The following is a 17,695-nucleotide window of genomic DNA, read 5'->3' as shown; positions in this document are numbered from 1 at the left end:
GGTCACAAAGAGTCGGACATGACTGAGCGACTTCACTTCAAAAGCCAGTATGCGGTGAAGACAAAAGAGTGTTACAAAGACATAAAAATGCCCTGCACATAGTTATTTGATTTTTGTTTTTAATACATTGGTGAGAGTCTCTTCAAAGTCGCAATCTGACTAATGTGTAGGTGGGTCTAGAACAAGGTTCTGCTTCCCTGGGTTTTGAATTCCAGGAATCTCCATTGTGCCCTTATAACCTCAGTGATCTGAGAATGATCATAGCCTTAGACAGTGAGGGTCTCTATGGTTGAACAGAAACAAAACAAAACCTCAAAACAGCTCTTTGGTGTTGAAGCCTTTCCCATTTAAGGACAAGCGAGAACCCATTGGAGCTACTAGTTGAACTTCGTAGTGACTGTCCCATCTGCTTGTATTGTGAGGACAGTACTCGGTGGTGGTGGTGGCGGTGTTCATTTGCTTAATCCCTGTCTTTCACCATCTCCCAGAGCTTGCTCAAACTCATGTCCATTGAGTCGATGATGCCATCCAGCCATCTCATCCTCTGTTGTCCCCTTCTCCTCCTGCCTTCAATCTTTCCCAGCATCAGGGGCTTTTCTAATGAGTGGGGTCTCTGCATCAGGTGGTCAAAGTATTGGAGTTTCAGCTTCAGCATCAGTCCTTCCAGTGAACACCCAGGACTGATTTCCTTTAGGATGGACTGGTTGGATCTCCTTGCTGTCCAAGGGACTCTTAAGGATTTTCTCTAACACCACAATTCAAAACCATTAATTCTTCAGCACTTAGCCTTCCTTATGGTCCAGCTCTCACATCCATACATGACTACTGGAAAAACGATAGCTTTGACTAGACGGACCTTTCTTATCAAAGTGATGTCTCTGCCTCTTAATACGCTAGCTAGGTTTGTCATAGCTTTTCTTGCAAGGAGCAAGCATCTTTTAATTTCATGGTTGCAATCACCACTATCTGCAGTGATTTTGGAGCCCAAGAAAATAAAATCTGTTACTAGTTTCATTTTTTGCCCATCTATTTGCCATGAAGTGATGGGACCAGATGCCATGATCTTTTTTGATTGTTGAATGTCGAGTTTTAGGCCAGCTTTCTCACTCTGCTCTTTCACCTTTATCAACAGGCTCTTTAGTCCCTCTTCACTTTCTGCCATAAGGGTTGTGTCATCTGCATATCTAAGGTTATTGATATTTCTCCCGGCAATCTTGATTCCAGCTTGTGCTTCCTCCAGCCCAGCGTTTCTCATGATGTACTCTGCATAGAAGTTAAATAAGCAGGGTGACAATATACAGCCTGACGTACTCCTTTTCCTATTTGGAACCAGTCTGTTGTTCCATGTCCAGTTCTAACTGATGCTTCCTGACCTGCATACAGGTTTCTCAAGAGGCAGGTCAGGTGGTCTAGTATTCTCATCTCTTTCAGAATTTTCCACAGTTTGTGGTGATCCACATAGTCAGAGGCTTTGGCATAGTCAGTAAAGCAGAGATAGATGTTTTTCTGGAACTCTCTTGCTTTTTCGATTGGTTCATGCAGCTCTTTACTGTTTTCCTTGCTGTGTGTGTGTATGTTTTTCCTGTATTTTTGATCTTCCATCGAAGAGGATTTTCTTTCTACCTAAGGGATATACTTTCTAATTTTCTTTACTATGCTGGTGACATTAACCTCTTTTTATTTGCCTGAAAAAGCCTTTATTTCATCTTTCCTGGCTGAATTTTTCTCTGGGTGTGGAATTCTAAGAAATCGTTTTCTTTCGGCACTGTTGTCTTCTGGTTCTGTGTTTCTGTGGAAAAGAAAGCTGTCTGTTTCATTACAGTAGTTTGAACGGGATCTCTTTTTCCCACCCATGACAGTTTTTAAGACTTTTTTTTTCTGTCTTTAGTTTTTCATAGTGTCACTATTACATGTTTAGATATAGGTTCTTGATTTTTTTTCCCAGTTTGGGACTCACTGGGCTTCTTGAATTTGTAGTTTGATACCTTTAATCAGTTTTAGACTATGTTTTAGCCATTGTTTCTTTAAACATAACTTCTCTTTTTCCTCTTTACCCCCGCAATTTACTTAAATTAGACTTTCTTGTGTACATTCTGTGTCTCTTTCCCTTCTGTCCATATGCTCCCTATCTGGACATTTTCTTCTGACTTATTCCACTTATTCTTTGTTTCCTTTTTTCTGTTCATTACATTCTTAATTTCTAATATTGTATCTTTTCACTAGAGAGTTACTGTCTAGTTATTTCTGATATTTTCCAGTTCTTTACCAATAGTCTGAAGTTTGTCTTTCCCCTCTTTGAGCAGAGTAAACATGACTACTTTAAAGTCTACATTAATTTCCTTTCGTAGAGTCTGTGTAGGTCTGTTTATTTTGTTGTTTCCTCTTGGTTCGTGTGATCGTTTCTTGGTGTGCCTCGTTATCTTTATGTGCCAGATACTGTATCTGCAAGCTCGCGGGTAGACATACATGAAGTTTAGGCAGCTGTCTCCTCAGAGCATCCACATTGCCTTCTGCCAGGCGCCGTGGGGCAGCCCCGGGTCACCTGGGTCTGCTCTGAGGCTGGGCTGACCCCGGGCAGGGTGCCCTGGGCTGCCTGCCTGCAGCTGACTCTGACACTGGGCCCTCCGTCCAGATGTGGAGAGCCGTGTCCCAGGACGACCCTGAGCCCCCGCTGGCACTCCCTTACTCATTATGTGTGCTCAGCCAGAGGGGAGGGTCTCCCGGTTTGGGGAGCTGATGTGACGCAGCAGCTCTCCTCTATCAGCTGCCGAGTCTTGGCACAGTAATTTTTCATTATTTGCTCGGCCTCCTGTGCCTTGAGGCTCTTTTTTTAAACAATGTTTTGTCTAGTTTTCCTCTTTCTCAGCAGGAGAGTCGGTCCATATAACCAGGTTTACTATTTGTCATGGAATTTTTTTCAAAGTAGAATTTGAATGTGTAAAATGAAGTGTATTTCTTGTTTCCTTTTCCCTTTTCTTGGTTTTTATTGAATCCTGGGCCAGCAGGAGTTTGCTGTACATGGGTCAAATTACATTTTTGAAATTTGATGAAATTACCTTTTTAGCCCTTCATTGCTTTTCATTTTCAAAACTTGGTCTGGGATAGCTTTACTTGGGAAGAGGGAGAACCTTTAAAACTTTTCTTTGAAGAAGTTTTGTGCAGTGAGATCTCCCGCATTAAGCCATCAACACGGATTTTCGTATTGACTTCTTTCAATGAGGCTTTTAAATGGTCAGGTGAATTAAACTTTTAAAATGTGTTATTTCCTTAAACTTAGCTTCATTTAGCAGATTAATGGTTTTGTAAAATTTTTGTTAGTATTCGTTCTTAATGTACAATGACCAGAATGCCCACACTTTTCACTTGTAAGAGCAGATGTGTGGAGTCAAAGTCAAGAACTGTGTGGTCACATTTCCCAGACTCCTTTAAGATAGAGAGAGGTCTTGGGGGAACAGACTGGACAGAGTGAGCCTGCTGAGACCAGAAGAAGTATTAAACAGCACGGATGGCTGTCCTGGGACTCCGGGTGAACACACGCCCTTGCTTGTCAGAGACAGAACAAACAGCCCCCTCCCCTCCTGCACCCACAGTGCCTGGTCAGGGCTTCCACTTTGCCACCTGTTCTCAGAGTCCTTTCCACCTGCCCCTGGTCTCCCTGTTGGGGTTCATGCTGAGACCATCTCTGCATGTCTTTCAGGTGCCTTTTAAGAGTAGGCAGTAAAAATCATAATTAGTATAAAGTCAGCAAGTAGATATTATAAATCCTATATATACTAAGAAAGAAATATTTGAAGGAAAATATCACGTGATATATGTGAATAAAGTGTGGCTATTTTAAAATGTTATTCAATAAAAGATTGTTTTAAACATATCAGAACCAGTTTAACTTGGATAACATATAAGACTTCTCCAGTGGTATATGGTAACCATTTGGTATTAACCTATATAGTTACTAAAAGAAAAAAATGGAGCTCATATTAATTTTGTGAAGGCTAATGCAGTCGTATCCCACCCAGGATGTAGCTGTTTGAATTAGAAGAATTTGACTCTACAAGGAGCTTCATGTGATGTCTGCTTTGATTTATACGTTTATCACTGCTAAGCCAGTTGACACTTGAGATCAGCTAGTTTGGTGGCTTGATGGTATGGTTGGTCATGTGTTCCCTTAAGGAGAATGCCAGATTTATTAATTTATTATCAGTGATAATCTTTCTACATCATGTCCCTTAATTACGCTGCTTTGATTGACTTCTTTTAGGGTTTTTGCATAATAGATGAATTATACTGGGACTGCACTCTTTTTTGGTGTGTGTGCCTAGTCATATGACTGCACTTCATATGACTGCACTCTTAAGTATGCAGTATGTAATAGCAAAGATAGAAATCAGGGGAGTTCCCTGATGGTCCAGTGGTGAGACTCCGCATTCCCGATGTAGGGGGCGCAGGTTCAATTCCTGGTTGGGGAACTAAGATCCTGCATGCCGTGTGGTGTAGCCAAAAAATAAAGTAATAATTAAAAAAAAAATACAGAATTCAAAAGCCATATTTTAGGACAGTTTATGGAGGGAAATATTTTAGGTTCTTTTAACACTAATTAATGTTAACAAGTAAGCACAGTATGTCAGTTGGATTTGGTGATGCTTTATATACGTGGGTGTTAGGATTGATGCTCAGAAATGCATAAAAGTTTTTCCTGTTAAAATTGAAGGGATTTCCCTGGTGGTCCAGTGGTTAGGACTCCGTGCTTCCAATGCAGAAGATACGAGCTCATTCCCTGATCAGGAAACTAAAATCCCACATGTGCACGGCATGGCCAAAAATAAAAATTAGTTGTAATTAAAGTCTGATATTTCAACTTGATATATCTGCACGGAGTTTGGGGTGAAGTAGGAGAATGATACGCTTTGGAAAAATTTCCTCAGTATTATACTTTCAACTTTAATGAATTGAACATTTGAATTTATTTTACTTTCTCATTGTTCTTGATATTGAAATATAGTATCAATTAGTAGTACAGTTTGTTAAGAAATTGAAGTATTTCTTTTTTCTTCCCCCCTAATACAGAAGCTCCACCATGAGACGAGGTGGATGGAGGAAGAGAGCTGAAGATGACTGGGAAAAATGGGTGTGTTTTAAAGAATAAAAATAATTATATTGAACTGTCTAGGTATTCTTCATTCTTCTTTTAGTTTATAATGTGGTTTAAGGTCTTTTCTAAATTGTAAATCGCTTTAGACACCAACTCTTTGTGTGTATTCACAGTATATTGAAAGCTTAAACTTTGCGAAATTTTGTCCTGAGGAAATAAATGTTCTAGTGCACAGAATTTATTATATCATCATTTTATCCAGATTTGCTAATAATCCTAGAAAACAGGAAAACATAGACATCCAGTAACAGGGGATTGGTCAAGTAAGTTATCTTATGTAGCGTAGAAGAGTATGTACCCATCATTTAGCTGTGTGCTGATCTGGCAGGATGGTCTTGTGGTATAAAGGAATATTACATGTGATCCTGTGTTTGTAAAACTTCTTGTGTTCTGAGGCACAGAAATAAGCTTTAAAAGTAAGATCCCATAATGTTAGCAGTGAATGGATCACAGCTAATTTAAAATTTCTTCTTTTCTGGGAAAAGAAAAAAAAATGTTTAATGGCATGTGATATTTGAATAATCAAAAACAGTATTAAAGTCATTTCCATTTTGGGGAAAATATATACCACTTATAGATATCTACAGTTTTACTTTGAAGACTTTATAAATAAAGTAAGATTGATAAGTCTTAATAGATTTAGCGTATTGTTTCAGTGTTCAGGAAAGGTATAGCTTTCTAAAAGTCTTTAGCAGACATAATAATCTTTTTACATTCTTTTTTTAGGTTGTTGTTATGAATTTTAGTACTACTATCAGATTGATTAGATCCAGAACTTAACCACTGAATTGCTTATTGTATTCTTATCCACATGTATGGGCAACTGTTGGTTTGTCAACAGCCTAATTTTACTTTTAAGTTTTTGTTGTTAAGCTTACTATACAGAGAAGATAGTGGAAGCCAGTCTAAAATATACTCTATCTGACCACTTGTCAAATTTTAAATTGGTTTAAACTTTGGCATAATTTCTGTAGATAAGAGCAATATTCTGTGATATTACACTTATTCTAGACTTACCTTTTCCCTCTTTTAACATAGCACTTACTGTTGTAAGAATGTGATAGAATTTTTCTTTAATTGGAGGGTAACTGCTTTACAATGTTATGGACAGAATTATTAAAAATTCAGTTAACATAAGTCTCCCTTGACCTGCCTGTTGTATCACCTTGAATTATGCTTTATGTTATTATTATGCCCTATGTCATCTTTGTATGTTGATCACTATCACAGAGTAAGGTCTTTTTTTTTTTTTTTTTTTTTTTAATTTAAATTTCTTTTTAAAATGGGGAGGTGGGAAGGAAATAAAAACTTTTATGATTAGTTTACCTTTTCTTGAATTCTAGGGTGGGTATATGGCCGCCAAGGTGCAGAAATTGGAGCAACAGTTTCGATCAGACGCTGCTATCCAGAAGGACGGAGCTTCATCGACGATCTTTAGTGGAGTTGCCATCTATGTTAATGGATACACAGGTTGACTGCATCTTAAACTTTTTATTTATCTCGTTTTGCTGTGTACCTTTTCTTAGGATCGGGGTGACTTGTTTTAAATTCTGTTTTTAATTATTTATCTTGCATATAAAAAAGATAGAAGTAAGACCCTCTGCTTAGATACTCCTTCCTCACGCTTCCTTTCCATCTCACCTCTGCTTATTTTAATTTTTATCAAAGCACGTGGTTTTTTTTTTAAGTCAGATGACGTTAAAATGAAAAGTTGTAGTTCTGTTTAAACAGCTCATCACACGTATGGGGCTTTGTAAACTGTGAGCATCGAAGAGGGGGACCTTGTAGGGACCCTCCCCTGGTGACTCTTCAGCTGTAATTGTCCAGAGGCCCTTTGGGGCTGGTGGGGGGCGGTGGAGCGGGCGTCGGGTTCTGACTATCCGGCCTTTAGACGGGTGTAAGCCCAGTGGCTGGGATCTGGCTGCCCGCAGGAGAGGTGAGGGCCCAGCTCTCACTGTTGAGGAAGCAGAGTCTCGTTTACTCTCGTGCTGTATTTTTCCTCCTCTGTGTCCCTCCTCTCCTCCTGCCGTGCCTGTTGTCATTGAGTCCAGTGTCTGGAAGGGACCGGGTGGTTTTTCTCTGTGAGTTGGAGAGGAGATTGAGAATTTTAATTTACAGTGTCAACCGTCAGCTTTCTGTTGTACCGGCCATCCAGGAGCCCTTTTCCTCTCTACTTCTTAGTTGGTTGTTAGCTCCTTGTTTTTAAGGTCTCCGTGAACCACTTCCCTTTGGTTGTCCCTTGTCCTGTTCTTGGTGGGGGTGGCTTCTCATGGTTCTGTGGGGCTGTGGCTCCTTGTGTTTATTCACATCTGGCATTTATTGGATCTTACTGTAGTTGCTGGTTTACTAGATAGGAGCAAGAGCTCCATTTCCACATTTCATTACTCTGGTGTCCTTGGTGCCCCTGCAGTGATGTGTGTAACGCTTGGGGTGTTTGTTGATTAAAGTTAAGTTTCAGTTAAGCAATAATGTTGCCTTGTTGCATTTTATCAGGCATCACTGACAGTTTCGTCTAGGAACGCTAACTCAAAACCGGTGCTGCTGCAACTTTGGGAAAATTCACATGCAGCTTTTCTACATAGGCATCTTAGAACATTCAAACTCTACAGACTTTGCTGAGATGCATTATAAAAGACTACAGATGTTAATAAAAAGACATAAACATAACTTGTTACATTAGCCAGTTTTGGAAGTCCCCAATTTACAGGGGCACCCTTATTTACATTAGAGGAAGAAAAGGGGATGCTTTGTGTGAGGGAGAAGCAAATGAATGTTGTAGCGGTCACTCCCATGGGTGACAATGTGGAATCCCAATTTACTTTCACCACTGATTTGTATGTGACTATAAGACATTTTCTCGTTTGGACCTTTTATTATCCCTGTCCTTTCCTTTAAGATAGGGATAATAATAATAGTTTTTATTCTTGGTTTTGTTAGGATTACATTATAATTCCATAAGTAAAGTTCCATTAAGTTGACTTTTTTAGGGACATGCAAGTTGTGGTGGTATAATTGTTTTTATAAAAATTTCCACTTTCAGTGACTGCTTTGCAGCTTTATAGATGAAACAGAATCTAAGACCTCTGTGATGACTCAGCAAGTAAAGACTAGTGCTTTGGATTCATTGAGACAGTGGGCATACTGTGTGATAATGTTGACTCTTACGCTCTTCACGGACTGTAACTCATATTCCAGGTTTCCTTGATTCCTTTAAAGCTCCCCGTTCTGCCATCTGAACTTCTCTTTGGTGATCCCCATCCCTTCCAACATAGTTTTGAACTTGAATTTAGAGATAAGATCCCCCATCTTCTGGATACTCTGCCTCTGTTAACTTATTCTGTCTTCTCTTTTTCCTCCCAAACAGCATCTTTTCCCTTCTAAGTTCACTTCTTTGCTTTCCAATTTTTTTTTTTTTTAATTAAAAATGTTTTTGACTATGGGTTCACACACAGAAAAAATACAGAGAGAAACCATGGCTCTTGTCCTCTTTTCCACAGTGTAATATCTTAAAAAAGATAGCACTCTATCAATCAGGATAGAGTATGGATGATACGGATACAGTCAAGATGCAGAACATTTCACACAAGGATCCTTCATGCTTCCCTTCTGTAGCCACACTGCTCCTTCCTTAAGCACCTGGGGACTGCTAGTCTGGCCTCCATTCATGTACTTTTTCAATTCAACAATGTTACATAAATAGAACATACAGTATGTTACCTTCTGGAATTAATTGGCTTTTTTTACTCAGCTTAATAGTCTGGAGTGTTATCCAGGTTGTTGTGTTTATCATTAGTTTTGTCCTTTTTATTACTGAGCTGTATTCCATGGTATGAGTGTTTCCACAGATTAACCATTGACCCATTTAAGAATGTCTGGATTATGTCATCTTTGACAGTAAGCACTCATGTATGAGTTTTTGTGTGAACGTAAGAGTGCAGTTGCTGGGTTATATGGTTGTTGCCTGGTTTTTGTTTTTTTTTTTTAAAGAAACTGCCAAACTCTTTCCCAGGTGGCTGTATGATTTACATTCCCACGAGCAATTTATTGGCGATTCAGTTTCTCTGCATCCTTGTTAGGATTTAGTGATTTCTGTTTTAAACATTTAATAGGTATGTAGTGATATGTCTTTGTGGTTTCAGTTTGTGTTCCAGTTGCTCCACATCCTCGTCAGCATTTTGTAAAGACAGGCTGGGTTTTCTGTGGTTTTAATGTAGGTGTTCTGATGGATGTGCATCTCGAGGTGGCTTTCGTCGGTGTCTGCTGCCGCTGGTAGTGCCCAGCCTCCTTTCACGGGTTACTTTGCCGCCTGCCGATCCTGTTCAGTGAAGTGTCCGTACGTGTCCTTTGCCCGTTTTCCAGTTGAATTGCTTGTTTTTTTTACTGTTGGATTTTGAGAGTGCTTTATATATTCTCGATACTACTTCTTGTCAGATATGTGGTTTGCAAATATTGTCTCCCAGTCTGTGGTTTGTCTTTCTCGCTCTTCACACAGTCTTTTGTGGAACAGTTTTTTATTTTGATGGGATCCAATTTATCAGCCTTTACTTTTACGGATTGTGCTTTCAAGTCAAAAGTCTGCTTAGTCCTGGATCCTAAAGATTTTCTCCTGCTGCTGCTGCTGCTAAGTCGCTTCAGTCGTGTCCGACTCTGTGCGACCCCATAGACGGCAGCCCGCCAGGCTCCGCCGTCCCTGGGATTCTCCAGGCAAGAACACTGGAGTGGGTTGCCATTTCCTTCTCCAATGCATGAAAGTGAAAAGTGAAAGTGAAGTTGCTCAGTCGTGTCCGACTCTTCGAGACCCCATGGACTGCAGCCTACCAGGCTCCTCTGTCCATGGGATTTTCCAGGCAAGAGTACTGGAGTCGGGTGCCATTGCCTTCTCTGCATTTTCTCCTAGTTTTTTCTAAAAATTATACAGGTTTATGTTTAATACTTAAGCTCATGGTCCATATTGATTATTTCTGTTTTCTGTGACCTGTGGATATCCACTTGCTCCGGCACTGTTTGTTGAAAGGCTATTCTTCATCCATTTTGTACTTTTCTCAAAAATCAGTTGGCCATATTCGGGTGGGTCTGTTTCTGGGTTCTGGGTTCTGTCCCGTTGAAATACGTGTCTGTCTGTTCACCAGTGCCACGTAATCTTGATTATGGTCCTGTATAGTAAGCTGCAGTATCAGGTATATTATTGCAGTTTTATTCTTCTTTGTCAAGTTGTTCTAGCTATTTTGTTGAGCCTGTGCTTTTCCACATAAAATTTAGGAGAAGTTTTTCTGTGTCTACAAAATAGGTGCCTTGCTGGGATTTTGATAGGAATTACATTAAACCTATAGCTCAGTTTAGGAGGAATTGACATCTTTGTTAAGTTTTCCAGTCTTTAAACCTTTCATCCCATTTTACTCTATGTTGATTAATTAAGAAATATATTTTTTATGCTGCTTGTGGGTTAGGAATTGTGTTTGAACAGAGATGACAATGGTGGAGAATATGGATTTTGTGATGATAAAAGTCAATCTCTGAACAGCAGATACGGACAGAGGCGAGTGGTGGCGGCACAGACTAAAGTGAGCCTTCGAGGTAGAATGGGCTTTTAAACTGGTTTTGGATAAACCGATGTTTTCTAGATGAAAATGGGTAAAGGCATTCTTGTCCTAACCCTCACCTGCGTTTTCACCTTGACATTCTCTAACTGTGGTCAGCAGGATTATTCTGATACCTTAGTTCGGTCTTCGTACCTTGTTGTTCCTCTGCTGCTGCTCATGCTTTCACTGTGACGAATAGCTCCTTGCCTCACTCTGTAAACTGGAATCATATTCATTCAGATTAATTAGATTTCCCTCCTTCCCTAAGCTGGTCCATTGTATATACATTTCAGAGCATTTTGGCTAGAAAACAGAACACCCGAGTTTTGTTTTGTTTTGTCAGGCTTTTACATGTATTAAGTTTTGGGGAGTCAGAAAGCCCGTTTTGTGTAGTGATCCCTGGGCCTCCATTCAGCTCTTCCTCCTCTGGGTCTTGATCATTCAAGCCTTGGTCAGATGTTACCTTCTCCAGGAGACTTTCCCTGATCAGCCTTGTCTAAAATAAATTTCTTATCTCTTATCCAGCTTTATTTCTCTTCATAGAATTTACTTGCACTCCAGCTGGTATTTTTCCAACTTCCTTTCTGTCTGCCCAGTGCAGCCCTGGTGGGAGCCCCAAGGGCTGGAAGCTAGCGCAGCACATTGGGAGATCTCAGTAAATATTAGCTGAGGGTATGAATGAGTGACAGAGTGTCATGCTTGCACATTAGAATGTTAAAATGTGTTCACTTGTATGCTAATTCAACTCCATTTTCTTAAGTCTCTAGGTTTTAAATAAGACGCTGGCCACACTCTAGGCTTCAGTTCAGTTCAGTTCAGTTCAGTCGCTCAGTTGTGTCCGACTCTTTGCGACCCCATGAATTGCAGCACGCCAGGCCTCCCTGTCCTTCACCAACTCCTGGAATTCACTCAGACTCACATCCATCAAGTTGGCGATGCCATCCAGCCATCTCATCCTCTGTCGTCCCCTTCTCCTGCCCCCAATCCCTCCCAGCATCAGAGTCTTTTCCAATGAGTCAGCTTCACATGAGGTGGCCAAAATATTGGAGTTTCAGCTTTAGCACCATTCCTTCCAAAGAAATCCCAGGACTGATCTCCTTTAGAATGGACTGGTTGGGTCTCCTTGCAGTCCAAGGGACTCTCAAGAGTCTTCTCCAATACCACAGTTCAAAAGTATCAATTCTTCTGTGCTCAGCTTTCTTCACAGTCCAACTCTCACAGCCATACATGACCACTGGAAAAACCATAGCCTTGACTAGATGGACCTTTGTTGGCAAAGTAATGTCTCTGCTTTTCAATATGCTATCTAGGTTGGTCATAACTTTCCTTCCAAGGAGTAAGCGTCTTTTAATTTCATGGCTGCAGTCACCATCTGCCGTGATTTTGGAGCCCAGAAAAACGAAGTTTGACACTGTGTCCACTGTTTCCCCATCTATTTCCCATGAAGTGATGGGACCAGATGCCATGATCTTAGTTTTCTGAATGTTGAGCTTTAAGCCAGCTTTTTCACTCTCCTCTTTCACTTTCATCCAAGGATCAAACCAGTGTCCCCTGCACTGCAAGGTAGATTCTTAACCACTGGACCACCAGAGAAGCCTTTATTGAGAGTTTTTAAATTACTGATTCCATTTCAGTGCTAGTAATTGGTCTATTCATGTTTTCTGTTTCTTCCTGGTTCAGTCTTGGGAGATTATTCCTGTCTGAGAATTTGTCCATTTCTTTTAAGTTGTCCATTTTATTCATATATAGCTGCTCACAGTAGTCTTGTAGGAGTCTTTGTATTTCCATGGTGTTCATTTTAACTTTTTTCATTTCTGGTATTATTTGTCTTTATGATTTCTTTCTTTTTACTAACTTCAAGTTCTGTTTGTTCTTCTTTCTCTAGTTACTTTAGGTGTAAGGTTAGGTTGTTCATGATAAAACTCTTACCAAAATTCCTGTTAAGGAAACATGTTTCTTCTTCTAAAGACCCAAACTCACTGAATTAGTAATTCTAATAAAAGTACTCATTTAAATGCTTGGATTTGTATTATTTGTGCTTAAAGACAATCTGTTGCTTGAATAGCCAAGAAGATACACAAGCTTCCTGTGGATATCACCTCCAGTAGCTGTTGCTATGGGAGGTGTGATGCAGAGTTTCCTTGCGGCTCAGCTAGGAGACCTGGGTTCAATCCCTGCATTGGAAAGATCCCCTGGAGAAGGGAAAGGCTACCCACTCCAGTATTCTGGCCTGGAGAATTGCACGGACTCATGCGGTCTCAAAGAGTCGGACATGACTGAGTGACTTTCACTTTCCTTTCCTTTTCTTAGGATAAAAATAAAAAGAAATAGAAGAGCTATTGAAAATAATTAGTTTAATGTGGTACTAGTAATGCCAGTCATAACATAACTTCAGTGAGTCAGACATTTTTATGGGAAAGCATAAGCCACATTGATTCATATTTAAGATATTTTTCTGTAGTTTTATTAAGAATAAAATAATTTGAAACAGAATTGGGGATAAAACGGTGCTTCTTGGTTGGCAGTTCTTTTTTTTTATTTTGGTTTATTTTTTGGTTTTGATGCAAGTTCGTATTAGGAAACCAAATAAAATTATTTTAACTTTTCTTATATTTTCTTAAATAAAAGTTTAGATAGCTTCAGAGGAGTAAAGTCTAACAGGCCCTCCGGTAAGTCTGCCCATAGTAGGTGTTTTTAAACTGTGGTAAAAATCCCCACCGTTTCTAGCGCTGCAGTGTTGGCAGCATCAGATTCATTACCCGAGGCACCTGTCTGCTCTTCTGGGCATCTCTTGTCAGTAGGTGTTTTTGTTTTTGCTTTTCTAAGATTTTTTTTTTTTTATGTGGATGAGTTTTTAAAAAATAATTTTACTTACTTTGGCTGCATTGGGTCTTTGTTGGTGCATGGGCTTTTCTCTAGTTGCAGGGCATGGGGGCCCCTCTCTGGTTGTGGTGCCCGGGATTCTCACTGTGGTGGCTTCTCCTGCTGTGGAGCGTGGAGTCCAGGGTGGTGGGCTTCGGTGGTTGCGGCTCCCGGGCTCCAGAGCGCACAGCCAGTAGGTGTGGCGCACGGGCTTCGTTGCTCCATGGCATATAGGATCTTCCCAGACCAGGGATCGATCCCAAGTCTACTGTGTAGACAGTAGATGGATTCTTTATCCCTGAGCCACCAAGGAAGCCCGGCAGGAGATGTGTTTGTGTTGGTTGGCTGTTAGTGGCCAGGAGAATCGGCTATGCTGAGTAAGGCAAAACAGCTCTATCTCTTTGTAATTTTCCTCCCAGCTTCGTTTACTGACAGCACAGCCAAGGAGAAGGTGAACCAGGGATGTGTTCTTTAAATCATCCAGTTGAAGGGATTGTTCAGCTAGTGCTCTACTTCTACTTTCTTATATATAAAACTTTCAGCGTGTTTTATTATTAATTTTACAGATCCATCTGCTGAGGAATTGAGAAAGCTAATGATGTTGCATGGAGGCCAGTATCACGTGTATTATTCCAGATCCAAAACAACACACATCATTGCCACAAATCTTCCTAATGCCAAAATCAAAGAGTTAAAGGGAGAAAAAGTAATTCGGCCAGAATGGATTGTGGAAAGGTAAGTTTAATTTTTAATTAAAGCGTTTTTAGAAATTGGAATGCTTATTTGTATTATAAACCCTTACCTAACCTGCAGTACCTTTTAACTTAAGGGTGAAGAGTAATCAGTGTCTTAAACAACACTGCTCTGCTTCTTGGGTGGCTCAGTGGTAAAGAACCCGCCTGCCAGTGCAGGAGACACAGGTTCTATCCCTGGGTCAGGTCGATCTCCTGGAGAAGGAAATGGCAACCCACTTTAGTATTCTTTCCTGGGGAACCCCATGGACAGAGGAGCCTGACGGGCTATAGTCTATGGGGTCACAAAAGAGTTGGACACGACTTAGCAACTGAACGACAACTGTTCTCCTCAGCCTTGCGTAGTCGTTCAGGTGCCTATGGTCTGCTGTTAGTGTTCCTGCATCCTCAGCTCCCAGAACTTAGGGGAGATGACTCAAGTAAGAGTAGGAGGCAGTGATGGAAGGGCTTGACCAAGTGTGTTACTCATTCAGCAAATGTCTGTGTACCTGTTATCAGTAGACAGTGCTCTTTGTACTTGGGAAATACACCATTGACCAAAGCAGAGCACCTCCCCTGCTTCTGGGAGCTTCCATTCTACTGGGGGAAACAGATAATGAACAATATGTGAGTAAGTTGGAGACGACTGAGCGACTGAACTGAGTAAGTTTATATCATATCTCTCAAGGCTGTGGTTTTTCCTGTGGTCATGTATGGATGTGAGAGTTGGTCTGTGAAGAAGGCTGAGTGCCGAAGAATTGATGCTTTTGAACTGTGGTGTTGGAGAAGACTCTTGAGAGTCCCTTGGACTGCAAGGAGATCCAACCAGTCCATTCTGAAGGAGATCAGTCCTGGGATTTCTTTGGAAGGAATGATGCTAAAGCTGAAACTCCAGCACTTTGGCCACCTCATGCGAAGAGTTGACTCATTGGAAAAGACTCTGATGCTGGGAGGGATTGGGGGCAGGAGGAGAAGGGGACGACAGAGGATGAGATGGCTGGATGGCATCACTGACTCGATGGACGTGAGTCTCAGTGAATTCCGGGAGTTGGTGATGGACAGGGAGGCCTGGTGTGCTGCAATTCATGGGGTCGCAAAGAGTCAGACACGACTGAACGACTGAACTGAACTGAACGGAAGGGGAAAAAGATGAGGATAATGTGGACCTGAAGTTCTTGGAGAGGAGAGCAGTTTGCAGTATTATTAATACCTGTTTTTCAGTTGTTCTAGTTTCTTGGCTGTTGGTTTGGAATTGGTATGTTGTAAATCAGTGGTGACCATTCTTAGTAACTTTCTAACATAAAATACATCATCTGAAATTTGAGGATGAGCTAGAACTTAAGTGATTCACATATAATTTATATGAGTGATTGAAAGTTAAAAGTGAAAGTATTAAAATCATAATTTTATGCATGAATGGATTGTAATCAGTATGTGAGAGAATGGTCAGATTGTATAGTGGAGTGTTAATGACACAAACTTAGAAATTATTTAGGTCAACTGCCAAAGCTTTTTTTCTTACCCTAAATTTCATTAATTCTGACACCTTAAATTAATTTATTCGGTAGATTTAGACTTATTCAGGTCTTCTGTATCACAGATATCAGCATGAATTTGCAAGAGGCAGTATATTGTGGAAAGGCTGTGCCTGGGCTCTGGAAACAGACCTGAGTTCATGTTCAGGGTCCTTGTCGTCTTGGATTGTAACAGGAGCAGGGGCGCAGCCATTCTGAACCTTGTCTCCTCATTTGTAAAAGAAGATCACTGTCTACCTGTTATGACTATGTGAAAACTAGAAATAACTCATGCAGACTACCTGGCACAGTGCTTCCCATATTATAGAGACGTGATACGGAAGAAGCTGCTGCTGCTATGATATTTTATTTGTATTCTCTAAACATGACCGAGTATTAGAAAAATCAATTCCGGAAGGTCAAAGGTACATTTAGGGAAAAAGTGCATTTGGCTTCCAGAAAGCCAAATTATTCATATAGACTAGGGTTTTTTAAATTTAAGTCTTGGTGTATTAAGTTGAAGACTCATCCCTGGAACATGCTGTGCTGTGTTCCAAGGACCCAATCACTGTTCATTATATAGGATTTATCCACATGGCTTTTAGTGGTGTGTCTTCTTAAAAAGGAGTTGTGAGGTTTTCGTATGAGAGGTTAGTATCATTTCAGAGTTCCGCTGTGTGTGGACACTTACACAGTCGTTTCATTGGCTGGGGCTGGGATTTGGATCTGGGGATGTTAGTCTGGCTTTGGGGAGAATAGGGGAGACGGTGGACGACAGGAAAGGAGGTGAGGGGGGCCCGGCTGGGCGCACGTTAGTGTGCTTAGAAAATGGTGGTCTTCAGGACAGCTCTTTCTTTATACTGGCTCTTTTTTGCTGAATGCAGCTAGAGGGGTAATTCAAAATAAACGCAGCTGAGGCAGTTACAAGTTATAAAATACACCTTCAGACCTAATGATCTGTTTTTAAATAACTGAAGTGACTTTGGAATCATGATTATCTGATGTATCTGCTTTATGTACTAGATGAGAAGGCAGGACTGATAAGGTTAACTGATTTGCCCAAGTGACAGAATTCAGAATCCAGATTTCTGACTCATCATTGGGTCTGCTCTTTGCCGTTTAAGTTGTTATAGGAGAACTGCCTCATTCATCTGTCTAGAAATGGATCAGTCAGCTCTGTGCTCTCATACATGACATAAATGCCTGGTGTCCGTGATGTCATAAGCATGGGCTTCTGCAGGGTAAATCAGAGCCGTTTGCTTCCATGCTCTAATCCCAGTCTTGTTCATCTCTTCTCCACTGCAGGGCTTTAATGAGAGTTTATTATACTTAAAAATTTGAACATTATATTAGCTGTTTAAAGGATGATATATGGTATTCTCTTCTATAATTGGTTTTCCTGTTTGGGGTTTGAGCAGTTTGAAAAGTGACTAACACTTCTAAGTGTGCAGATTGCTTTGATTCAAATTCCCTGGTGCCTGTGTAGGTGCCATTAAACCCGAGTTAATACAGGCATGTTTACGAGGTCACGACTTCCAAGAGGCAGGGGAGTCCTGTAATGAGAAGCCTGTGTGCATTAGTTTAAGTTCTGAGTTCTGTAACTGAAGGCTTTGTCTTATGAATCTTACGGTTGTATATGGTATAGTATGAGTTTGTGATTTTCACATTTTTGTTAATCCCTTTCTGCAGACAATTTGATGTGGAAATTTGGAGTGTGAAGTAGTTACGGAAGCCACTCTGGCCACCCCTCTGGCTCATCAGGGCAGAGCACAGTAGAAACCGTGGTGCCGTGCTACTCCAAGTCTGTTCTGTTCTCGTCGTCCGTTTTGCGTTGAGTCTCCCATGGCAAGAGAGCCTGGT

General features: G+C 40.7%; 1 protein-coding gene across 6 annotated transcripts in view; it reads left to right on the top strand.

The window, feature by feature from the left end:
• REV1 (REV1 DNA directed polymerase) overlaps window positions 1-17,695 on the top strand; it is a 77,868-nt gene that overhangs the window by 14,507 nt on the left and 45,666 nt on the right. For 5 of the 6 annotated variants that reach the window (XM_044925649.2, XM_025260706.3, XM_025260704.3 and 2 more), the window contains exons 2-4: window positions 5,065-5,125; window positions 6,493-6,619; window positions 14,157-14,325. In XM_044925649.2, coding sequence (XP_044781584.2) covers window positions 5,075-5,125; window positions 6,493-6,619; window positions 14,157-14,325 — 347 coding nt within the window. In that variant the 5' untranslated portion in view covers window positions 5,065-5,074. Of the gene's footprint in view, window positions 1-4,120; window positions 4,144-5,064; window positions 5,126-6,492; window positions 6,620-14,156; window positions 14,326-17,695 lie in introns of those variants that run through there. The other variant, XM_025260703.3, reaches the window with a different exon arrangement.

Source organism: Bubalus bubalis, chromosome 12 (genome assembly GCF_019923935.1).
Source record: "Bubalus bubalis isolate 160015118507 breed Murrah chromosome 12, NDDB_SH_1, whole genome shotgun sequence".
Lineage (NCBI taxonomy): Eukaryota > Metazoa > Chordata > Mammalia > Artiodactyla > Bovidae > Bubalus > Bubalus bubalis.
The sequence above is the reverse complement of the archived record's forward strand: the minus strand, read 5'-3'. Positions and strand labels throughout refer to the sequence as shown.